At 43.4% G+C, this 25,710-nt stretch overlaps 1 protein-coding gene across 8 annotated transcripts in view; it reads left to right on the top strand.

The window, feature by feature from the left end:
• Positions 1-1,314: 1,314 nt before the first annotated feature.
• RTTN (rotatin) overlaps positions 1,315-25,710 on the top strand; it is a 173,244-nt gene continuing 148,848 nt past the window's right edge. For 4 of the 8 annotated variants that reach the window (XM_075921045.1, XM_075921043.1, XM_075921046.1 and 1 more), the window contains exons 1-9: positions 1,343-1,502; positions 2,033-2,220; positions 3,550-3,745; positions 6,425-6,514; positions 8,480-8,570; positions 10,532-10,646; positions 11,936-12,086; positions 13,511-13,676; positions 16,089-16,270. In XM_075921045.1, the coding sequence (XP_075777160.1) occupies positions 1,472-1,502; positions 2,033-2,220; positions 3,550-3,745; positions 6,425-6,514; positions 8,480-8,570; positions 10,532-10,646; positions 11,936-12,086; positions 13,511-13,676; positions 16,089-16,270 (1,210 nt within the window). In that variant the 5' untranslated portion in view covers positions 1,343-1,471. Of the gene's footprint in view, positions 1,503-2,032; positions 2,221-3,549; positions 3,746-6,424; positions 6,515-8,479; positions 8,571-10,531; positions 10,647-11,935; positions 12,087-13,510; positions 13,677-16,088; positions 16,271-25,710 lie in introns of all 8 variants that reach the window. The other 4 variants (XR_331929.4, XM_006121420.2, XM_075921042.1 and 1 more) reach the window with 3 other exon arrangements.

Raw genomic sequence — 25,710 nt, 5'->3', positions numbered from 1 at the left:
ACCTCATTTGCATACTTAATGAGACGCCATTTTTGCCCAAAGGGATTTTGCACAAAAAGGAGCCATCTACATGAAAAAAAAGGCAGAATGGCTCTTGTGCAAGAGGGTTTTTGTGCAAAAAGGAGCAATATAGACAGCTCCTTTTTGCACAAAAGCCCCTTGCGCAAAATGGCGGCTCATTAAGTAAGCAAATGAGGTGCGGCGATATTCACCGCTTCACCTCATTTGCATATTCTCTCACTCAAGAGAGCACAGTATAGACGTAGCCTTAAATTTTGCGTGCTCCAGCCCTGTGGCGGTAAGGGGGGGGGGGGCAGAGCCGCAAGCCTTGGGGGCTGGATCCAGGTTATCCGGAGGTTGCATCCAGCCCCTAGGCCTTAGATTTCGCAACTCTGGTTTACAGTCACTGGTCTTGGCTCTTAATGTCCTGTGCAGTTATTTAGCTCTAAGATATGCCTAAATGTCTTGTAAAAACTCAGTAAGCACTGGAAGTGTTGGCTATGCCATCAGATAATATTGACCTCCCATACTCCAGCACTGGTCAGGTCCTGATGGTGCTAGAGTAGAGAGGGTCAGCCTATGAAAATCATGCAGGGATTAGAATAATTTAGCCTAGATTCCCTAAAGGCAGGTAAATCGATTAGGGCTGATCAACACCAAATATGCACTGTATTAACTACATTGTTTGAAATTAACACTTTTCATTATATCAGTTCAATATCTGTTTGTGGCTACTGCCCCGTATTGTCATAAAAGGACTGGCTGTGACTTTTGGTGCCTGCCTTGGTGCCTAATGATGTTTAGATTTCCTTAAAGCCCCAACTGCTGGAATCATGCGATTGTCTGGGAGTTTCCTCTTTTACCATAAAAAGGAGTAAGTATCTAGCCCTCTGGTTGCCACGGAAAGTTTGGAAACATGAATCCCTTAGTGAGATGGGGCTTGGTTACAGCTTTGAGGGAGGAGGGGGATCCAGAACTAGAAGAGCTGGGGGGGCGGGGGAGGTCCCTTCACGCCTTTGGGGCGCTTCATGTCCCGCAGCTCCCACTAGGGGTTCCAAAGGGGCTGACACCATGTGAAGCACCTGCAGCGTGGCGCCCTTCCCGCGAGAGCTCGACGCACGCGCCTCAACCTCCTGCTGCCCCCTGCTGTTTCAGCAGTGACCACACGGCCCGGGCTGAACAAACGATCGCCTGCCAACGTTCCGGGCCCACGTTACCATGGGAATAGCTAGCCGCCCCGGGGAGAGCGGGTGGCAGAACTACATCTCCCAGAGTGCTTTTCGGGCGATGATTGCACCCCCCCCCTCCCGGAAGTCTTGCGGTTTGCTGAGCCCGCTCTTCCCCTCCCCCCCTCTCCCTTTCCCACCCCTAACGGTCTCTCCCTTTGCTTCCTCCCGGCTAAGGCGGAGCGGGTTCGCTGCGGAACGCGGCGGTTGGATGCCGGTTGGGCGGGCAGAGCGGCGCCGCGGGGATGGAGCTGGCTCCGCTCATCAGGAAACTCGGTGAGTGACCCGCGGTCCCTGCCCAACCCCTCGCTCGGGGCGTCCCGGGACCCCCTCCCTCCAGGGGCTGCGAACCGGGGGCGGGTCCCGCTGCCACGGCCGAACTGGCCGCACCTCGGGGGGGCGCGCACACGGACACGCGCGGGCATATCCGCCAGGCTCTGCACAGGTGTGTGCACCCGCCCGCGTGCACCCTCGCTGTGCCCCCGGTTATTCTCAACGAGCAAGGCAACACCGCGTGGCCCCCTTCGCAAACCAAGAGCGTGCGCGGGGTCTTCCTGCCATCCCTGTGCCCGACTCGGTGTCTTGTTTTGCTTCTTGCACTGGAGATGGGAATGGCAATCAAGGGAAAATCCATCAACTAGTCGATTAAACTAAGTTTCATGTCCCTAGTCACAAGCAGGACTACAAGCTTTCCTAAATCTTAGATTGCCCGCCTCAGACATTGAACAAGGCTACAAATTGGGTATTGCTGATATTTTCTGAACCACTTTAATTCCTTAGCATGTTGTCCTTCCCCTTTTGCACAGGTCATCAACTTGTGGAGATAAGAGAACGAGCGCTCAGAAATATAGTGTGTAAATTAGATCATAATTTGATTTCATATGCTGACCTCGTCCAAGAAAAGTTGCTTTTTATCTATCTGCTGGAATGGTTCAATTTTCCTATCGTACCAATGAAAGAGGAGTTACTAAATTTGGTGAACAACTTGGTGAAGGTATGAAATGTTGTTTTTAAACTATATGCATTTACAACTTTAGACAGAAATGGAATTTATTCACACTGAATAGAAGAGTGCTTTGTAACTAACTTAAAATAACTTACAAATGAAGATGAGTATCACTGAAACTATTGCGTACATGAGGAAGCAGACACACAGGTGAAGTAACATGTGCAAGTGACATGAGTCAGTGGGAAAGCTGGAGAAATAACTCTGGTCACTCAATTCCAGCAATGTACTGCAAGTTGAACCTCTCTCATCCAGAACTCTATGGTCCAGAAACATCTGTTGTCCATAATGATTTTAGTTGAATGTCCATTGCTCATGGTTGTGGCCAAGTTTCCTGCAGTCCCATAAAGTTTGTTTACAGCCACCTGTTCTAGCTCTGAGTGTTCTATGCTATTTAGCTCTAATTTACTGCTAACTATTCTCTAACAGCCCAGAAAACAGTTGAAGTGTTGATACTGCTGCTAGACAATATTGACCTTCCATGGTATGGAAAACTCTCTGGTTCAACCAGTCATATCCTGAGGGTGCTGGACTAGAGAGATTCAAGTTGGATCTCCACTTCTGCCACACAGACTGAAATAAGCAGAACAATGGAGAACAAAGGTTTGCTTAGAACAGGATTAAAAATGTGGGATAATTGCTTAGTTTGGATACATGTAAAGAGGTTAATGGTTTGCCCCAAGCATTACAGCTCTCTAGTCTGGCACCATCAGGTCCTGACTGGCACCAAACCAGAAAATTTGCCAGACCATGAGATCAGGGATGTAAAATTTTGATTAATGGGCTTATTGAGTAGTTGATGCAATTTGAAGGTGGAGGCTTCCTTATCGACTAATCGAATAGTCAATACAAAGTGTAGCAAGTGCCCCACTGCTGTTGCTACACTTCAAAGGCAAAAATGCTGCGGCAGCACAAGCATTCCCCCACTGGGCCTGTGCTCCCCTCAGTGTTTCAAAGTGGCAGCACCGCATGGAGCCCGGAGTCAGCGGGGGGTTCCCAGCTTTCCCCAGGCTGCATGCAGCATTTCAAAGTGGTAAACCCCAGGACATTTGGCTAACTAAAACCATGGATTTCACCATACCAGAGAGTGCGGGGCTAGAGAGATGTAACTTGTAGTCATTTGCATAGTTGGTAGCGAAACTAAATCCCTTGACTCCTACTGTCCTGCACTAATCACCATATGACAGTGTAGGAAAATATTTGATACTGAGTTGTAAACGTTTTATTTTCTGTAAGATAACAAAGCCAAATTTGAGTTAAAGTTCTTTGATCACTCTTTCTGGTGTAATGTAGAAACTTGTACTCTTTCGGATCTAGCATCCATCTGCTGCCCAGCTGTTGGTTGGGATCGGTGCAGTGGAATTCTTTTCTCAACTTCGTCATAATGTGGATCCAAATCTGCAGACTGTAATAGATGGGATCCTAGATGGGCTCTTCCTGCTTCCTTCAGAAATTCCTACCAATTATCCAGCAGTGTCTTACCAAGGTCAGCCCTTATCAGAAGACAAAACAGGTATTTTATATTTTTGAAACGTTTATTTGCTCAAATTTAAAAAAAAAATCTCATATTCAACCTCTTTGTTTTTTCTTTACATTTTTTAGCACAATTCTTCTTGGGAGAAAGTGTTGCAGAGTTTTGTTTTGTGGGGCTCCTGTCTAATACTCATAATATTTCTAGGCACGTATGATGATGTATCATTTATGTTGCTCCCCTGGTCTGTCATCCTTGTCTGTGGGAAAAGGAGCATGGTAGTATCAGCAACTCTTTTGGCTTTGAAGCTGCAGTGTATGCAAATGAAACCATGGGGTGGGTTTTGTGCTTGTTCTTGCAGCCTTTCTGACTCTGTCAGTGTCTTATGTGTGTAACTTGTTTCATGGACCTTTGTCAGAAGTCAAGATTAGGCTATTAGCTAGTTCAGGCAGTCCCCGACTTACGCGGATCCGACTTATGTCGGATCCGCAGTTACGAACGGGGCTTTTCTCGCCCCGGAGGACACGGACTGCGGGACCTCGCGGTCCCGCCGCCCGTGTACTCCGGGGTGAGAAAAGCTGCTCCGCGTCTCCCTGGTCTGCAGACCAGGAAGACGTGGAGCAAAGCCGCGGAGGGGCTCGGGCAGCCCAGGCGCGCCTGGGCTGTCCCGCTGCGGACGTGCTCCAAGGCTTTGCTCCCCGTCTCCCTGGTCTGACCAGCAGACCAGGGAGATGGGGAGCAAAGCCTCAGAGCACACCAGCAGTGGGACAACGCGGCGCGCCTGGACTGTCCCGCTGCCCGCATGCTCTGCGGCTTTGCTCCGCGTCTCCCAGGTCAGCAGACCAGGGAGACGGAGCAAAGCCGTGGAGGACTTGGGCATCCGGCCACCCCCGTCTCCCTGGTCTGCTGGGGGGGGGGGGTGCAGCTAGTGCCCCCCCCCCCCCCAGCAGACCAGGCTTTTCTTGCCTACCCCTGGGGTAGAGCAGCTGGGGGCTGCCGGGTTGGTCCCGGAGCAACGCTCCGGACCAACCCGGCAGCACCCCAGCTGCTCTGCCCCAGGAGTCCTGATTCAGCCGCTGCTGGTCAGTTTCAGCAGCGGCTGAATCAGGACCTGAGGCAGAGCAGCTGGGGTGCTGCTGGGTTGCTCAAGTAGCGCCGAGGAGCCGCGCTACTGGAGCAACCCAGCAGCACCCCAGCTGCTCTGCCCCAGGCATCCCAAGTCAGCCGCTGCTGTAACTGACCAGCGGCTGACTACAGGAAGCCCGAGGCAGAGTTGCTCTGCCCCAGGCTTCCTGGAATCAGCCGCTGATCAGTTTCAGCAGCAGCTGACTTGGGGACGCCTGGGTTTCTGAAATTGAATCTGAATGTAAGTCAGAACTGGTGTCCAGATTCAGCCGCGGTTGAAACTGATCAGTTTCAGCAGCGGCTGACGCCAGTTCCGACTTACATACAGATTCAACTTAAGAACAAACCTACAGTCCCTATCTTGTACGTAACCCGGGGACTGCCTGTATTACAGTATCGTCGGTGGGTGGGTTGGTTGGTTGACAGCTCACGCAGATTTTTACTTCTCTTCCAGTTTAGATTCCCTCAATCTATGAAATGTGGTTAGTGGTGTGCTCGTCCCCTCTACTCCTGCTACTGTCTCTCTCATATGCCTATCATATATGAGAGTTTGACAGTTCTACTACTTTGTTCCCGTATAACCTATGTCCGTGGTCCCCAACACGGTGCCTGCCAGGTGCTCGGGGCTGGCCTGGCACCGGGCGCATGGCGGGGGGAGCGCCGGCCCCGGGAGCGCGGCGCCGGCGGGGGGAGCTATGGGGGGGGCCGCCCCCGGGCATGCAGCTATGGGGGGGGCCGCCCCCGGGCATGCAGCTATGGGGGGAGGCCCGCTCCTGGGCACGCGGCTATGGGGGGGGGCCGCCCCCGGGGCGAACGGCCACGCCCCCTGGCGCCCGGCGGGCGAACGGCCACGCCCCCTGGCGCCCGGCGGGCGAACGGCCACGCCCCCTGGCGCCCGGCGGGCGAACGGCCACGCCCCCTGGCGCCCGGCAACCTCGAAAGGTTGGAGACCACTGACCTATATGTTAGAAGCACATGCTAATTTTACTAAATTATTTAAATCAGAAGCCATGATTGCCTCTTCTATAAATAGTTAGCTTGATTTTTAATATTTCCCTACAACTTAAAAAAAGACTAACAGCATGGACATGGTTAGAGCAAATGAGATTCCTAACTTGAGTCTCTGAAGCTTACATTTGGGAACCCATATTGCTACTGATGTTCCAAAGCAATATTAGAATGGGGGTGTGTGTGTGTGTGTGTGTGTGTAAAATACCTTAAAGTAAACTGCTGTAAGATGGACTGTGTACCTCTAAATTGTTGTTCATTTTGGAAAATTTAACTATAAATTAATATTTCAGATTAGAGGAAACATTTTCTTTATCTTTTGGGTTGTTTACTTATTTCATTTGTCAGCACTTCATATAAGACACGAGAAACCTCTTAAAATTGGAGAATGTGGCGGCAAAATTACAAACTGACAGAGGATTCAGGCAACGTACGATATGTTAAATGAGTTTAAACTCAGCTTTCCTGATAAGATTTCTAATTCAGGGATAAAATATTAAACAATTCAATCACAGAATAAAGAAAATTATTGTATTTATATACAGTGAAAATCAGTTATTTGAATTACTTTCATGTTTGTTTGTTTAGTTTTACCCCAAGAAGAAATAATTACTGGATATTTTCATCAAAGCAGAAGTAATTTGCAGCAGATGGAAATCCCTCCAAAAAGATCAGTTGGTATGCAATTGAAATAATTCTGTCGTGTGTATATATACGAAATCCCTTGTTTGGGACTGAGGGTCCCAAGGGTATCTGAGTGAGACAAAATGAAACCTACGTTTTACAAGTTGACATTGAAGTTTCCATACTTCTTTGAGTGATTCCTTTTTTAGTAACATATTAACCATCATTAGGGATACAAAAGTACTTAAATGCTGTATTGAATTAACTGTATTTGAAAATTAATCTTTTAACCTGAAAAGATATCAAACACAAATAAGAGCAGAAATTACACAGAGCAACTGTAGAAATTGGATATAGGGTTATTTTATGTTCAATTAGAAAAAGTACATGTTTCTGTAGAAGAATAACATTAAATTTCAGATTGATGCATTTGAGGTAGAGGAAATTACCTAAGAATGGCCATACTGGATCAAACCAAAGGTCCATCTAGCCCAATATCCTGTCTTTTGACAGTGGTGAATGCCAGATACCCCAGAGGGAGTGAACAGAGACAAGCAATCCCTCTCCTGTCATCCATTTCCTGCCCCTGACAAACAGAGGCTAGGGACACCATTCCTTACCCATTCTGGCTAATAAGTATTGATGGACCTAACCTCCATTAATTTATCTAGTTCTTTTTTAAACCCTGTTACCATCCTGGTTAGGGAAGTTAAGTAGCAATTAATTTGCTATCGAGTAGATGACGGAATTTCTATCAACTAGTCGATAAGCACTTCCATGTTGTACATTTCAAAGGCAGAAGAGCCCCAGCAGGGGCTCTTGTGCATTTCAAAGTTGGAATGCCATGTGGGGCCCAGGGTCAGCAGGAAGTCCTGCTGACTCTGGGCTCCACATGGGCACTTCCGCTTTGCAATGCACAAGAGCCCCAGTGGGGTCTCTTGTGCATTTCAAAGTGGAAGCACCCACGTGGAGCGTGGGATCAGTGGGGGACTCAGAGTCCCGTGCTGGCCGCTGGCCCCAGGCTCCATGCTGTGCTTCCTCTTTCAAATGCACAAGATCCCCCGCTGGGGACTCTTGTACATTCAAAGTTGGCTACCCTGTGGAGTCCAGAGTCTGCAGGAGTACCCAGCTGATTCTGGGCTCCATCCGGCATTTTAGAGAGGCAGCTCTACGTGAAGCCCAGGATCAGCTGGGAAGTCCCTAGTTTATCCTGGGCTCCAAGAAGTGCTGCTGCTTTAAAATACCACTGGGAGCCTGGGGTCAGCTAGAGAGTCCATGGGCTCAACTGACCATGTGCTCAACAAGGCACTACCCCGGGCTCCACATGACGTTTCAAAGTGGTGGTGCCGCGTGGAGCCTGATGTCAGCTGCTGATCTAGGGCTCCACATGGCCCTGCCTCTTTGAAATGCTCTGAGGAGCCTGACACTGGGCTCCCTGTGGTATTCAAAGTGGCAGTGCCGCACGGAGCAGCTGACCCTGGGCACCATGCGATGCTGCCACGTTTAAGTATCCCCCTCTTCTCCCCTGTCTGATAGAGGCAGCAAGGCGGGGAGGGAGGAGCGACTAGCTGACTTATCTATTAAGCATTTGCTTATCGGATAGTTGACTAGTACTTTACATTCTTAGTCCTGGTCTTCACAATCTCCTCTGGCAAGGAGTTCCACAAGTTGACTCTGTGCTGTATGAAGAAGAACTTCCTTTTGTTTTTTCTAAACCTGCTACCTATTAATTTCATGTAGTGAACTCTAGTTCTTATGTTTTGGAAACAAGTAAATATTGCTACTATGTCCCTTCACTTAATCTCTTTATGTAATATCACTGAGTTATCGCAGCTTGTTCTTTTTCTGACTACCCCCATTGGAAACTCATTAGAACTCATGTATTGGGTTTTATAATTAAAAATTCTGTTTTTCACTGTACACGTTTACAAATATTGACTCCCCTGCTGAAATACATTAACATTTTTGCAATATGTTTTTTTAACAATAAATCATAGTAACTCTTGCTATTTTTTACAGTAAATCAGGCAGTGAAGTGTTTGAAGTTTTCTACATTTCCTTGGTTAATGCTGACCACAACGGACAGACATGTGCTTTCTTCAAATGAAAGGTACAGTAATGGAAAATAGTTATTTTCACTTCATTGGATCGCAACTACTCAAACTTTGTTTTTTTCAGCACTAACTGGTCCTATTGTGAATATTTTTTAAATGAGTTGAGTTATTATGAAAGCATTCTGAAGATTGGTAGCAGTCATAGTACATTCTTCCCACTACAGTGTCTTAACTTTGTCTTTAGCAAACTTTAGCAACTTTTGTCATTTAGTCAGCCGCCAACAATGCCAGTTTGGTGGGTTTGGGAATGTGAAAAACTTGTTGGTATTAACTGGAATGAGATCATTATCTTATTTTGAATGGGCCACCAAATTGTTATTACCTTATCTAGCTATGAACCAGTGAACTGCAGCTATATGTTTCAGTTTCAGTCCTTTGAGCCAAACACTCCTCTTTCTTAGTGTGAAAAGCTTTAAATCCTGATGTTACTCTCTTTTTTTAAAATAAGATGATTTTTCTAATGATGGAACTTTAGGCTATCAAAACCTTGAAAGTAGGGATGTAAAAGGTTAATCAGTTAACCAGTTACCCGGTAAGCATTAGACTTACCTGCATGCTTACCGGTTAACTGGAGGGCCCAGCTGATGGGAGCAGTCTCCCCTGCCCACAGAGGGTGGGCCGATGGGTCTGGAGCAGCTCCAAGCCCAAAGGGCCAGAGCAGTGGCCTTCAACTGCAGCGGCCTGCAACTGCAGCAGGGTCAGGGCCAGGGCCAGTTAAACAAATTGTTTAACTGGTTTAGATGGTTTTTACATCCCTGCTTGAAAGTGTTGTGATAAAAACTTCTGTTGCTTGACTCACTGAAGATTAGGCATTAGGAAGATAAGATAGGTCTAATAGAGGGGGAACAGGCCTCCATTATTCCCTGTAACTAGTATATATCTTAGTTTACACAAGAAATAGCGTTGTCCACTTTTCTCATTTGATAAATTGCAAAATCTGAAAAATCTAATGTTTTAATTTCCCCTTTTAATCTGACAGCTTGACTCTGGTTCACAAAACTGGGCAAGATTGCTACATGGGCTTGGGTGTTTAAAAACTGTTTTTAGTGAAAGAAGAGGCACAGTGAATAAGAATGAGTAGGATGAAACAATTGAAACAAGCAAAGGAGAAGGGCTTGAGAAAAGGAAATTGGAGCAAAGACTTTTTTTTTTTTTTTTGGAAGGGAAAACAAAACAATAAAGAGAGTGAATGGCTTTTGTTCTTAATTGACTTCTTTTATGTAAATTCCTGCATCTGACTGAAATTCTCAGTGCTGTTTATTTGGTGTTCAGAATATTCTAATGGTAGAATATTTTTACTGTTGGGACTTGAGTCAGTTTATTTACTGTAGGGAATGATGAAGTTCACAGTGAAGTTCTGATTTACTTATCTCAACTTTGATGGACTAAAGGACATAGTAGTAGATTTTCCTTCAGAAATCAAGGTTGAAACTTTGGATGGGTTGCAAATGGAATTGTTTGGATGTAACTCTGTTGGATGTAACAACACAACCAGAAACCTTTACTTGGAAAAGGCTTTCAAGTGCACTGATAGCTTTGTAAGGAAATGTTCATCTATGGCAGTGGTGGGCAACAAGCAACCCACAGGCTGGATGTGGTTCATCAATGTTAGCACTTGGTGGACTGATGGTGCTTTATTTTTCTGCACATCTGAAGATATGGCCACTGGCAGCTTCTGTTAGCCACAGATTACCTTTCCCGGCTAATGGGAGATGTGGGAAGTGGGGTCCTGGTCCTCACCACTTCCCACAGCTCCCATTGGCCAGGACGGTGATCCACAGTCAACAGAAGCTACAAGTGGTCATACCTGTAGAAGTGCAGGAAAATAAAGTGCCAGCAGCTTGCCTGTGGGCTAACCCTGGTGAACTACCTCTGGCTTATTGCCTATCCTGATCTACGATAACTTTTAGTGTTCTAGTATGTCTGATGTTTAACTGAATTTCAATTTCATTTTTAGCTCTTTGAGAAGTAAAAACCACAGTTTAATTTGGAGCACATGTGAACTTCTACAGGATGTTATTATGCAAGATTTCCCTGCTGAGATTTTCCTTCAGAGACCCAAGATTGTTCAGGTTAGAACCACTATCACCTAAAACTTTCCATTAGGTTACAAAACAAGCCATGTAAAGCAGGAGCTCAAGTACATTTTCTTGATAATCTATCTGGGGCTGCTATTTTTATGTTTAGATAGAGTAGACATTAATTAAATAAATGTTTGGCTAAGTGGCAGGAGAAAAGGGAAATTACTATATGAAGCACTTGACAGGCCATGTACACTTAAATTTTTTTATAGTTACCTGCTTAGCTGTTGTAAAGGTGAATGTCAGGTTGCTCCCATAATAGTTGTTTCTGGGTTTGCAGCAGAGGCTCATTTTAAAATAGTGTGAAGTGTTCTCTTCTCCAACTAATAATGTTGCTTTCGATACGTCAGGAAAAACTTCCTAACTATCAGGTTGATTAAACACTGGAATAAATTGCATTGGGAGGTTGTGGAGATATCACTGGAGATATTCAAGAGGCAGGTTAGACAGACATCTATCAGGGATGATATAGACCGTGCTGCATCCTTTCATGAGGGTAGGGGACTGGACTTGATGATCTCTTGAGGTCCCTTTCAGTTGTAGTATTCTATTATTCTAATGAGCCAAGAACTTTTAATTGTGTTTTCAGGCATGATTTTGCTTATACTGGTTCAGAAGTTACAGGCAGTCCCCGGGTTACGTCAGTCCGACTTAAGTTGGACCCCTAGTTACAAACCGGGGAGGGGGGCCCGCTAGTGTGGGGTGCTTCCCCCACTGTCGCCGCCTCTGGCGGACCAGGGAGACGCGGAGCTAGCGCCACCCCCCAGCAGACCAGGGAGACGCGGCGCTGCGGGGACCTACCCGGCAGCGCCCCAGCTGCTCTGTCCCAGGCGTCCAGATTCAGCCGCTGTTGAAACTGAACAGCAGTTGATTCCAGAAAGCCCGGGGCAGAGCAGCTCTGCCTCGGGCTTCCTGTAGTCAGCCGCTAGTTAGCTGACTTGGGAACACCTGGGGCAGAGCAGCTGGGGTGCTGCCGGGTTGGTCCAGTAGCGCTGAGGAGCGCTACCCAGCAGCACCCCAGCTGCTATGCCACAGGCATGTCCGATTCAGCCGCTGCTGGTCAGTTTCAACAGCGGCTGAATCTGGACGCCAGTTGCGACTTACATACAAATTCAACTTAAGAACAAACCTACAGTCCCTATCTTGTACGTAACCCGGGAACTGCCTGTACGCTATTTTTGTGTTTAATGCAGGATTAACCATTTCTTCATACAATGAAGAAATGACTTTCCTAAAGCTTTGTTGGTGTCCAGCTATCACTGTTAATCCTTGTGTTTTAGAGTCTTTTGTCTCTACTAAAGCTGGCTTTTGGAAAAGATGGAAAACACCGCTTAGCCTTACGAGCTGTGTCATGCCTGCAACAGTTATGTATCTTCCTAAGAAAAAGGCTTAATTTTTTCAGAGATCCAGGCTTTTTCTCCATTGAACAAGGTGTGTATATGTAAATGTTGTGGTGTGTGATTGTGGAATGGATTTTCTAAATATGATATTTGACTTGTTTGAAAATTCCATCCTGTTGCACCATAAGAGGAGGCTACACGGTACTGGGTCCTGTCGTGAGGGCAGGGGACTGGACTCGATGACCTCTCGAGGTCCCTTCCAGTTCTAGTGTTCTATGAGTCTGTAAGTAGGCTGTGCATGCTACATGTGCTAAATAAAAATGTTTTAGGATTCTAAAAATATTAATTGGAATTTTTTTCTTATGCTTTTGTGCATATAAAAATAGGTGCCTTTGTTACTGTGAGTCCAACTGCACTAGGGATGTTAAAATGTGTTGAAACTTTCAGTGGTTACACAGTTACGTGCAGGGGAGCAGTGGATGCCTGCCTGCCTCCCTGCCTCCCCTCTGCCCTGCTGTCTCTGATAAAGAGGCAGCAGCATGGGGGCTTGTGGATCGCATGAAAGTTAACCAGTAAGCACAGGATCATCGATTTAACTGTGGACACAGTTACACTTTCACGTCCCTTAACTGTATGGACCTCAATTAAATAAAAACCTCTTAAAAATGTTCCAAGTCTAGCTTTTCTTAGATATAAAAATGTTACTACTTTGAAGTCTGATCTCTTAGTATTTAGGAGAGGTAAACACAAGTGGTGAGTAGCATTGGGAAGCTGAGAATCAAATATATAAACTTCCATTTCTAGATGCTTAGATCTGAGCGAGAGCCTTAAACCTGTTGCTGGTGTAGGACTGATTTTTACCTGTCCTGCATATCAGAACATCGATGTTTTGGGAAGAAAGCTATCTTTCAGGTGAAGAGGAAAATGATTTAAAACAAAACAGCTCTTTGAGGTTGCTCAGATTTTTGCTAGATGGAAATGGCTAAGCCTTTGTCTTCGGGGAGTATGCACCAAGCTGCAATAAAGAAGGCAGCTCGCGCTCTCTCTCTCTCCTCTTTTTTTTATTGCTGTTCTAAATTTGGTATGTTTTCTGATGCTTCTGGATGGGATCTTGACAGTGGGATTTGAACCTGGGACTTCTAAATCTAGAAGCAAAGTCTCTTGACCCGTACTGTTGCCTCTCTATCAGAAAAATTCAGCGGTTGCATGTTTACCAAACAACACACTTGCTAACATCCCTAGTTAAGACTGAACTGAATTTTGCACTTATACCAGGATTCAGACTCTTTTTTTGTATGGAAAGTTTAAATTGTTCTTTCGTTAGTGTTAGTCTGAAATGTATTTCTGAACCTTTGAGATTCATTCAGGCAAAAGTATATTGTTCTTTCCCTATTTTAATGAATAGTTTTATGCATTTTGTCATTTGTTAACCAGCTTGGATTTTTCTTACTTCACTGAGAGATTTGTAGGACTGACAAGTATATTAAATTTATTTTTCTGATTTTGTTATATAAGGTATAGCTTCTCAGAATTCTTCTATGTCTTATGGCCAAGAAGCAAGAGGACCTCCCCACTCCCAGAATCCATCATCTGGAAGTAGTAGCCCTCGACCATCTGTGATTGGACGTACAGTTCAGCGTGCCAGAGGTGATGGTCAAGATTGGGATGCAATATCTTCCAGGTGAGTCAAGTGGGAAGTTAAGTTAAGCTTATTGCCTATTACCAGAATTACCTAGTTAGCTCCTAGCCAGTTTTTGGGAAAACATGAACCAAAGAACTTCAGAGTTATGCACATCTCGGGAATGGAGGTTGTTTGTAACTCTGAAATGCTTGTAACTGAACAAAACTTATTTTTTTCAGAAGTTTTCAACTGACCATTGATTTGATACAGCTTTGAAACATTACCATGATTCATTACTAAGGATAAAATTCTGTTTTCCCATTTTTTTTTTTAGTAGTTTGTTTTACGCAAGACTGTTCTCTATTTTGTAGTGGAGGTTTTATTTTTTTGGGTCTTTGCTCCTGCCTGATTGTGCACTTCTGGTTCCAGAGAATGTATGCAGTTGACTAGTTCATAACTCTGAAGTTGTTTTGTAAGTCTAATTGTTGAAATTAGGATGCTAATTGGGAAAAGTCTTTAAAATAAAGAGACTTAATTTTTAAATGGTATTCCCAACTTGCAATGTCCTTCTGATCTTTCACATTCTGTTCCTAAGGAGAAGACTGACTGGTATTTTAGAGATGTACTACAAATAACACTATTTCAAATGCCTAAAGATAAGTCAGTCATAGACACTGTGCAGGATGGCCAACAGACTTTGCCAGGTCCTAGGAAAAGAGTGGGAGTGCTGGCTCTGGGTCCCCAAGCGGGATGGGGCCGTGAGTGAAAGGGGTGGGACTGGAAGTTAGCCTCCCCTTCTTGGCCTTTCAGTGATGCCCAGAGCTCCTTCTCCTTCCTCTGCCGCTATAATGCTGGTGATGATCAGGAGTCCTAGGCCCTTTTAAAAAATTGCACACTTTCTCTTCTTGTCTAGAATCTCTGGAACTCTGCTATCATTTGCTTTTCTGACTGTGTTTTAATTTTCTGTCTGGAAATCTATCCTTTTCCCTTTTCATAATACTTCTCTTTAATGCATCTTTACTTCTTCATCTTGTAAGCACACACGATATAAAAATGGTCATATTGGGTCAGACCAAGGATCCGTCTAGTCCAATATCCTGTCTTCTGACAGTGGCCAATGCTGGGTGCCCCCAGAGGGAATGAACAGAACAAGTAATCCTCAAGTGATCCCACCCCTGTTGCCCATTCCCAGCTTCTAACAAATAGGCTAGGGACACCATCCCTACTCATCCTAGCTAATAGCCATTAATGGCCTGCCATGAATTTATCTAGCATTTTTCATCGGTTATCCATTGGAGAGGCAGGACAGACAGGGTGGATGGTCTTATCAGGCCTTTGGGCAGGTGCAGCGATGCCTCTTGGGATGGAGTCTGGGGCTGCTGTGGAGCATTCAGGGCCTGGCTTGGTGGGCCATGGCACTGTCCCATCTGCTCCTGATGAGGCTGCTGCAGCCGGGCCACAGTCCTACCTTTCCCGCTGGGGGTTTGGTTGGGCCACGACTGTTGTCCTGTCTGCCCCTACTCATGGCTGTTATGGTACAGATGTGACTAAGGTCCCCCTGACTCCATGTGGCCCCATCTGCCTCCCTGACCTAGCCCAGTTACCACTAGCATGCCCCATGCAGCTGGCAGTCCAGTCAATTGGTTACTAAGTAAGCGTTCTGGTAACCTTTTACCTCCTTAGCTGATACAAGCAAATGAAATGTGATTTACTGAAAAGTGACTTTTTAATTCAGGCCATTCTACTTTGGATTATTTTGTTAACACTTAGGGTATGTCTAGACTACAGGCTTTTGTCGACAGAAGTTTTGTCGACAGATACTGTCGACAAAGCTTCTGTCGACAAAGAGCGTCTAGACTACATTCAGTTCTGTCGACAAAGCAAGCTGCTTTGTCGACAAAACCCTGTAGTCTAGACACAACCCTACATGCGATAACACCTTCTGTCGACAGAACTCTGTCGACAGAAGTCGTTATGCCTCGTAAAATGAGGTTTACCAGCGTCGACAAAACTGCTGGGTTCTGTCGACGTTATGTCGACAGAACTCAGTGGTAGTGTTAGACGCAGGTATAGTTTTGTCGACAAAAGTCCAGTTTTGTCGACAAAACTCTGTAGTCTAGACACACCCTTAGTTTTAACACACACATTTACAACACAGATGGAAGAAGAACTCAAGTCAAAGATTCAAAAACCCCATTCATTCTTGATCCATGTTTCTAGGTGCATTTTTGAAGACCTCTACTAAAACAGGTCACATTAGATTTCTAAGGAAAAATATTTGAAGGAAAAATATTTATCCCACTTTTTGTAGGGAGAAAAAAAATGTAGGGTGCCTTTATAAATCATAAAGACATGAGAAAGTAAAGTTTGGTTTTTTTTTTTTTCCTTGTCAGGTAACTTTTTTTTTTTTTAAAGACTTGTTAAGTTTGTCTGGAATGTCAGTGTTATTCTTATACTGTATTTGCTTTGTAGTGGAAGCAGTACTCATGCTAGCGCAAACTCCAGGATATATCTGCAGTCACCGCTGGATATAGGGCACATAGACCTGCCAGATCTGGAAAATGAGAATACTTTAGAATTACAGTTCCAACAGCTCAGCCTTCCTCAGTTCTGTGTGGCTATCCTGGAATATGCTGTACCTCTTCTAAGAACAGGTGAATGTTACGTGGTTTTAATGCCTGCCTGAATCCTTATTTCCCCTCATTTTGTATCCCATTGTAGTAGGAGAATCCCTTAATTTTTCCAAAATGAGTGATATTTGTAAAGAAATGTTTAAAAAAAGAGCCATTCTCAAGCATGCTAACCATATAATTGTGGCTATTTTGTTGTGGGGTGTTTGGTCAGGCCCTGAAAAGTTGGATTGTCTGGTAGATCTTCAGCCCCATTTTGCCCTAGAAAAAGACAATGGGAAGAAATTGAGAAGGAAGAGACATTGAGGCATGTAGTGGGACTAAAGGGAAGAGGAAATAATGACTGACATACAGTAAAGTGGGACAAGGGTGTGCTAACTGACAAGCAGGCAAAACCCCTCTCTCAACAAAACCTTATATTTTCTGCCACCAACATGAATGTGGGGTTCTCTTTTTTTCCTGTAAATCAAATGTAAATGAAAGTGTACTTTTGAATTTTTTAAGCTGATAACTAGTTGAAATCTTGATAGAATTTGGAATTTGTTTGGCAGAGATCCAATTCTGAGTACTATTTATTATGTGTATTCAGAAAGTATCAAAGAGGTATCTGTGTTAGTCTGTAAGTGAAAAAAATTGAAAAACAATAAATGGTCCTTCAGCACCTTAGAGACTAACAAAAAATGTAGATAGTACCATGACCTTTTGTGAGCATAATCCACTTCTTCAGATGAATGGAGCAAGGGGTCCAGAGGTACAAATAAACACAAATCTTTTTTTCCCTTCTCTTTCCCTCCCCATCCCCTCTTTTTCTGGCAGTTTGTTTGTACTATAATGGCTACTGCTTCGGAACTTGTTAGACACCAGGATGCTGGACAATATTGACCTTTTGTGTTTGGGCAAATTCTCTGGTTAGTTCCCGAGGGTGCTGGACGAGAGAGGTTCAGCCTGTACTAGTATTCTTAATAGCAGTCTGTGGTGTTAGGGTTTGACCTCCATAAATGTAAACAATCCACATTTTAAAAATAAAAATATATTTTTATTTTAACTCTCGTGAAACTCTGCCAGAGGATGTTGTGAAGGCCAAGATTAAATAGTATTAAAAAAAGAACTAGTTAAATTCATAGAGGATAGGTCTATCAATGACTGCTATCCAAGATGCAGGTGTGGTGTCCCAATCCTGTTTGTCAGACTCTGGGTGGGTGACAGAGTGGTTCACTTGATGATTACATGTTCTGTTCATTCCCTTTGGGCATCTGGCATTAACCACTGTCAGAAGACAGGATGCTGGGGAAAATGTGGAAAATGGCCTTGTCCATGTGAGAAAATTACACATGCATGTAAGAAAGCTCTAAATTTTGTTTCTATGCTCATGAGTCGCCTTTCTTTTTGGAAGAACTGCTACTTTTTTTTTCTATCCATGTGGAATAAATTTTGTTATCTGTACCAAATCATGTGCACCACCAATATAAACAGTTGGTGCTGGCTGTGAGCGCTCTCCTAATCAGCTGGGCAGCATCTGAATTTCTTCAGGGTGGCTACCCAAGTGCACAGTTTAGAGGGAATACTGCATAGAACCATAGTGCCTGTCATGAGTCAGGATACCTGGAATGTCACCTGAGGTGCTTAGACATCATCACTGTGCCAGCCTGGTCTTGGGATGTTAAATTTAGATGAATTTATTAATCAAATAGTCAATGGGATTTCCATCAACTATTTGATTATTGTACAAAGGCACCTCCACCTTTGAACTGTTCAAAAGCGAAAGCCCCGCAGGGAGTGGAGGGACTCCTCCACTGGCCCCGTGTTCCCTGCGGAGCTTCTGCTTTTGAAATGTACTATACGTTTCAAAAGCAGAATCGCAGAAGAAAGCCAGGTGAGCGGAGACTGCTTCAGTTCCTGCTCACACTGTTTCCCGCTGTGCCTCTTGCCCTCCATGGAGATGGTTCTGAGGGGAACTGGCTTTTAAGCCAGCTTCCCACAGCACGGGCTCCTCTTCTCCCCCCCCCCCCCCCCCCCCGCTGCCTCTCTCTGATAGAGGCAGCAAGGGGGAGAAGCGACTAGTCCCATCACTAGTCTACTATCCGATAACCTTATGCTTATCGGATAGTCGACTAGTCAACTAGTTGCTTACATCCCTAGCCTGGGCTAGTCTCTTCAGTCTCCTCTAGCAAAACCTACAAGTAAGGCCACACTTAGCTGCAGATACCGACACTGAGATCAGCTCTGAGAGGACTCAGCTTAAAGTTTTTACTCTAGCTCTCAGATATACACTCCCTCCTCCTTTGGGGTACAAACACAGTTATATTAAGTTTGCCTCCATCTTTGATGTGAAAGAAGGAATATAAAGCTTCTCCCTTCTCCAACCCTCATTCCCACAGTTACAATGCAGTCTATGTAATTTATATTATAAACCACAAATAAGTTGATTAATTATGAATAAATATGAAAAGGTGTATTTGACCACTTAAGAGGCAGCAGACACCGTACTAAACAAATAATACAAAGCATACAAGCTAATCTTGATTGACTAAGAACTGGTTACAAATCATAATTTCTCGTCTTACTTATTACTTCAGGAAAAGTCCTTCACAGACCCAGGTGTCTCTTGGCCTGGGTCCAGCAGTCTCCCTTCCTCCCACTTCACTTAAGGCTTTTTTGTTTGCAGGTCTTTCTTATGGGAGGAAGGGGGAAAAAGCAGGCTGAACACAATCATCATTTTTCTTTCCTGACTTATATAAAACTCCCCATAAGGTGGGGAAACCTTTGTTTGATTCTCCCCACCCTTCTGTGGAACAGTTCATCAGACCAAGGAGTATCAGATGACTTGGTAACCTGACTCTACTGTGTTCATGAGTCAGTAGCGCTATGGAGTCCCCAGGAAGGCTAAGTGTATTCACAATTAATTGTTCTAGTTGATGGGCCATCTGCTCTGTTTTGCTTTTCCATGGTAGTACCTGAAGTTTCAGCAGTGGGAGTGACCCAAAGTAGTAAATATGAAATACAGATACACAGGACAGTATTCCTAACTTGACCTATATAAAAGATAAATGCATGGAAATGGGATAATTCTATTGAGTAAATCCTAACCTTTCCAATTATATCTGAGTCATCATTCATAAAGCATATTTCAGTTATGCCATATTAATACCATAAACATCTGCTATATATTTGAGAGAGTTTGTGAGCGACTGAGTGTTTCTGTTCAAGAACTTCTAAATGGTAATAGCTAGGACCACCAAATTAGGTATGTAGCTTCCTTAAAGCAAGGTAAGAGTTTGGCTGAAGCTTCTCCTCCTCTTTCTCTGTTACATATGGGAATGCATAAAATCATTCAGAAAAGACAGAATCACCAGGCAGGTGAAAGGGTCTGACTGTTGGGATGGCCTCCCACTCCCAGGCACTGCTTAGGGAGGACGGGGGGGCTGCAGCTTTTCCCCCCTCCCCATTTGACCGGGAACATTGCTAACTGTTCCCCTTTGTCAGGGAGTGAGGAAAAAGGAGAACAGTTTGCTCTATTCCTCACTCTTACTAGTGGAAACTGGGGGCAGATGAACCTGCACTTGTGCCAGTCATCGGACATTCATTCCCACCTCCCAGCTGTACCTGCTAGGGATGTAAAAGAGTAGTCAAGTTGACTGATCATATTCCCCTCCTCCCTCTTGTTGCCTCTAAATCAGAAGCAACAAAGGGGTGGGGAGAAGCAGGAGCTGGTGCTGGGGGGAGTTAGCTTAAAAGTTGGTTCCCACCAGCGTTGTCTCCACAGTGAGAGGGGCAAGGGAGGCAGAGATGCAGTGGTTCTTACTACATTTAAAAGGCAGAGCCGCAGCATGATTAACTCCTGGGAGTGGCATGAGCTTGGACTGCTTAAATGTAGTAGGAGCCGAGCTGATAAGTAGTACTCGCTGGAGCTGCAGTGGCCATGAAGAGGTGATTCTCACCTAACCCCAAGCTGCTGTGATGAGAGAGGGCTTGCATAGTCCAGGAAAGCCTGCATACTGAACCCCTCATCTCCAGCCCCACCCCTGAGTAAATGATTTAAATGAAGAATAACAAAAATGAAGGACATGAGTAATGCTGGGTAAACTTCTAGTATCTTCATAAAATACAAGGAATGCCCTGTCACTGCATCAACTTGCAAAATATTAATATTTCAAAAAGTTTTTAGAAATAAAATCTAGATATGTGCCAATTTTGAGCCTTCATCTTGTATTTGTGTTTTGACAAATTTGTGAAGTTTCCCCCTGTAATCTTCCATATACATCTATTAGCTGAGGACTTGTATGATGAGACGGAACCAATAAATCATAAGTCAGTCATGCTGTATGTATCTTCATGTCACACAATGGAATTTCCATGAGGAATCCTGTGGCACCCTAAATACTAACACGTTATTTGAATGTAAGCTTTTGTAGACTGGCGTCTGACAAAGTGGGGCTAGTCTATGAAAGCTTCTGCCCAAATAAATCTGTTAGTTTCTAAGGAGCTGCAAGATTCTTTTTTCCCCCCAAAGAAAAAGTCTAATGCAGGTACTCCTCTGAAAACTGGAATTTTCAGTAACTGTACATTTTAATTGTACTTTTTTATTTTCTCAGTACTGATATGAGTACTTGGGTCCTGTTTATTGCCAGGAAAGCAGATTTTTCTTGTTTCAGCAATAAAGAGGTATTGGAACAATGAAATTCACAGAACTTCTAACTTCTTGCATTTTTTTAATTATAAGAAAGTGGTGATCAGATGAGTTGCTGAAAGGAATGAATATGCCTTCCTTATAGGAAATCTACATAACTTGTCAGTTATGAGTTAGCCAGCTGAAAAATCTAGGTCACTTTTGACAGCTAATGTTTCAGATTTTATTTTCTAAATCAAATAGCAAAATAAATTTCCCTTTAAAATATTTGTATTGATAAAGTTATATAAATTTATATAGGATACATTTCTATTTTCAATTATCTGCCAAAACGACAGAAAGTTTGCATTTTCATAGACTCTTATGCTACGTCTAAATTACACCCCTCTGTCGGCAGAGGGATGTAAATTAGACGTATCAAAAGTGCAAATGAAGCCGGAATTTAAATATCTCATGCTTCATTTGCATAATGGCGGCCACCACTTTTTTCGAAACAGGGCTTTTTGAAAAAAACTGGCAGTTTAGACGAGGCATTTTCGACAGAAATGCTCTGTTTTGAAAGATCCTGTACTCATTTTTTTGAAGGCAATGGCAAACTCCCTTTGAGCTCAACAGGCCAGTGTTTCACTCATAGTCTTTAATGCCCAAATGGACTGTTACATGGTGTGACATCTGAGACCATTTAATTTATGCATAAGAGATGCATTTCAAGATAATTACTGTTTCTTGCAAGGTGTCTTTTAGTTAAGTCCGACATTGCAGAGCCCCAGATCCACAGTACAGCATTCTTTTCAACCTACAAGATAGCTATGCTTTGGCACTTGAGGGAAAATTTTAGTTTTCTTGGTGATACATAAGCATATGTCTATGCAGCAATTAAACAACTGTGATAAAGGAGGATAAATTAAACCCTGGATCTAGCTTGAACCTAAATGTCTATCCAGCAGTTTTTAGTCATCTTTGCCAGTATAGCCATACCCTTTGTTCCTAGATCTGGGGTGCTATGGTTTTCCCTGTTCCCGTCACCTAGTGGTGATGTAATTTCTCCATACCACTCAGCCTGGAGTTCAAGTTCTTTACATGGCTTTGTAAGTGAGTTAATTATATTTCTCTGTGTCTCCCACAGGATAGTAATGGAGCATAAGTAGAAAACAACCTAATATATTTTCAATCTGTCTCGGGAAGTATGGCACCCCCTGATCTGAAGACAACTCTTATTTCCCCACCATCCTCCCTCTCACACCTTTCTACCCCTCTGGGATAGCTAGTTTTACAGCAGTGTCTGAATTGGCCATTGGACATAACTGTTGGCTGTTAGCTGATACTGTTAATCTTAGATTGTACAGATATGCGTCTTAATATTTTGCCAGTTTAGAAAAATAAAGATCAAATGTGAAAAATTCGCATCCACACTGGAGTATGCTTTGGCCTGCCTTGGATAATATAAAGATAATTGGACTTGTAAAGATTTTTATTTGGACTTATTAATATACAATTCAATACTATTTTGAAAGTGACACCTTTCCAGTGTTAGAATATTAAATCTTTAAATGGCTTCTTATGTTTTTAGAATATGTTTTGAATCAATAACGAAATACTTAAATTATTCTTTTTAGGATCTCTAATTCACTGAGTATATAATCCCGTATTTAACTGTCTGAATTATTTATCAGTTTTGGACTGCCTGAACCAATTATCTTAAAAGCCACACAGCATTCTTATGGGTCAATGAAACAATTACTTTGCATCTTTGTAGAATTATGCAGTTCTTTAATTGCATTATTTGTTTACTTATTTGGAGCTCTTTTGGTTTAAGGAATTGGCAGCTGATCAACCTGTTGTTTATTATTGTTTTGAACTACATTGTGATGTGGAGATGTAGGACTCTCTTGTTCAGTGTAGGACTCTCTTGTTCAGTGTATTAGAACTTTTTTAGGATAATCATTAGTAGTTTATCAAGTGGACATTAGTCTCTCTTGTAGAAAATCAGATGTTGCATCACTAAAACATGGGACCTGCCATTGTGATGACGTTGTGTGACTTGATGCATTCTTTTGTTTGAGTTAAAGTAGGTGGCTCTGTTCAGTGACTTCTAGGCGAGAAATGGTGGAGGTAAGGGATAAAAGAAGTCTGAACAACACATTGATAGTAAGCAAACACAATGAAAGTAGGAAGAGAAGAGAAACCATTTTACCAGAAACTTTGTAGGGTCTCTCAAAAATCAAAATTATAGCTTCAAGAGAAGATGATTTCAGGCTTTGGGAAGTATGTCGTCTGACTGACGAAGGGTAAAACTAGGTGGTAAAAGAGAAATCTTAGTAAAGAGCAAGAGGGAGAGGATGAGTAGAAGTTAACTTCACACCTCCCCCTTTTTCCCCCCAAGATTTGGAAATTAAAATTTCCAAGTTGAGCTCCCTTCATTGGAATCTTGCTGTCTTCTTTCTGGCTTCAGTCTGAATAAGGAACCAGAGAGCTAATCATACACATTTCAAGAAGGATGTGGACAAATTGGAAAAAGTCCAGAGAAGAGCAACAAAAATAATTAAAGGTCTAGAAAACATGACCTATGAGGGAAGATTGAAAAAATTGGGTTTGTTTAGTCTGGATAAGAGAAGACTGAGAGGGGGAGATGATAGCAGATTTCAGGTACCTAAAAGGTTGTTAAAAGGAGGAGGAAGATACTCCTTAACTCCTGAAGATAGAACAAGAAGCATTGAGCAAGGGAGGTTTAGGTTGGATATTAGGAAAAACTTTCTAACTGTGAGGGTAGTTAAGCCATGGAATAAATTGCCTAGGGAGGTTGTGGAATCTCCACCACTGGAGGTTCTTAAAAGCAGGTTTGACAAACAACTGTTAGGGATGGTTTAGATGTTACTTGATGCTGCCATGAACTGCAGGGGACTGCACTTGATTATCTCTTGAACTTCCTTCCAGTTCTGTCATTTTATGACTATAATCTTGATTTATAAAAAGTAAAAATGTAAAGTTCCACAGATGACCTGAACGTATTTCAGGACTAATTTTTAGCCCTCCTCCCCCCCTGGCCTTTTTAGAAAGGTGGTACACTACTAGACCAATCTTGATAATTTTTTTAAAAATAACTAATTTAGATCTGTGTCCTTCTCTAATAATCAGGGGCTGGCAGTAATATCCGTTTGTTGTATTTGTAATGGACCTGTCACCAATGTTAAGGAGCCACATGCATAATAGAAAGTCAGTTATATCCAAATTTAGATTAAGCTCTCATCTCTATTTCAAGTCTCTTTGGGGTCAGGTTGTTAATTCCTTTGTCCTTCCTTTAAAAAAACATTGAGGTGATTATGCTGCTTTATTTGAATAAGTCCTGTCTGAAGAAATTCTGTTGATATGATTGCCATCAGTGATAGCACATAGCAAAGGTCATGTATTCTGAAACAGTTCTTGAAAGCTTCATACTTAGAGATGGAAGCTGTCGCTAAAAGTTCTATTATAGGGCTGCTGAAACTGTGAGAAAATGGGGAAAGATGTTAAGAAAGCTTAGCTCTTTTCCATTTTAAGGTCCTGATCCTTTATTCGGTATGGATTCAGTGCTAATGTGGAGTTTTGATGGTAACATTCTCACCATTCTGTTTTGTTTAGCAAGGAGACCATAATATGTTGAAACAGTTGTAGCATGTATGTTGGCTGCATAGTCTTCTCCAAGTAGAATGCACTACAATTGTCTAGCTTAGAAGTCACAAAAGTATGGATAAAGTTAGCTAAGTCTTTATCTGTGAAGGGTGAGTGAGTCCCCTGCTAGGAAATGTTCTGATTGCTGTTGCTGTTATCAGTATTCATGAGGTTGGACTTCATTCCACGTTGATAAGTCTGTGACTGTAGTTCGGGATGATGGGCATAGCAGGGCCATGCACCTTCCAGACTTTGACAAAAAGATGCTGGCTATAATAGTATATAGACCAGTGTTGGAAACATACAACCTATTTTGAAAACAAGCCCACCAAGAATAAGGAGATTATTTTCTTTCCTATTTGTGTGGGAAATTTCAGGTGGTTTTCAGAAAGGGTAAAAATGTGTCTGCAGTACTCTTAAAAACTGTATAGGTAAACATCCTGTCTCATCTTGTCCTTCTTCATATAGTCAACTGACTTCATTTGGTAAAATTCTTCTCCCTGTTAAATACGCATTAGATTTTTCCCCCTGGAATGTCTTCTCTAGTTAGTTGTCATCTTAATATGCAACTTAAGGAGTTCACCGAAAATTAGCAGTGCTATGTCTATGTTTTCACGAGGCTATTAAAAATGCTTACACTAGGCACAGTAATACAGTAAAAATGTCATTGTTAGTAGCTTTTTTAATATGCTCTTTACTCATTAAAACTGTCTGGAAAAGAGATGAAAGTTTAGCAGCTTCAGCACAGAAACGATTTCCCTGCTTTTTATTTATTACGGTGCTTGGTAATAAGAGCTAATATCTCCCTTGTTTCTGGAGGGGGGGGGGGGGGGTTGGTGAAAGGAAATACCGGCAGTCCCCGGGTTACGTACAAGATAGGGACTGTAGGTTTGTTCTTAAGTTGAATCTGTATGTAAGTCGGAACTGGCGTCAGCCGCTGCTGAAACTGATCAGTTTCAACCGCGGCTGAATCTGGACGCCAGTTCTGACTTACATACAGATTCAACTTAAGAAACCCAGGCGTCCCCAAGTCAGCTGCTGTTGAAACTGATCAGCGGCTGATTCCAGGAAGCCTGGGGCAGAGCAACTCTGCCTCGGGCTTCCTGTAGTCAGCTGCTGGTCAGTTTCAGCAGCGGCTGACTTGGGGACGCCTGGGGCAGAGCAGCTGGGGTGCTCCTGGGTTGCTCCA

The sequence above is a fragment of the Pelodiscus sinensis genome, chromosome 2 (genome assembly GCF_049634645.1).
Source record: "Pelodiscus sinensis isolate JC-2024 chromosome 2, ASM4963464v1, whole genome shotgun sequence".
NCBI classification, from domain to species: domain Eukaryota; kingdom Metazoa; phylum Chordata; order Testudines; family Trionychidae; genus Pelodiscus; species Pelodiscus sinensis.
This window is presented reverse-complemented; position numbering and strand designations above follow the sequence as displayed.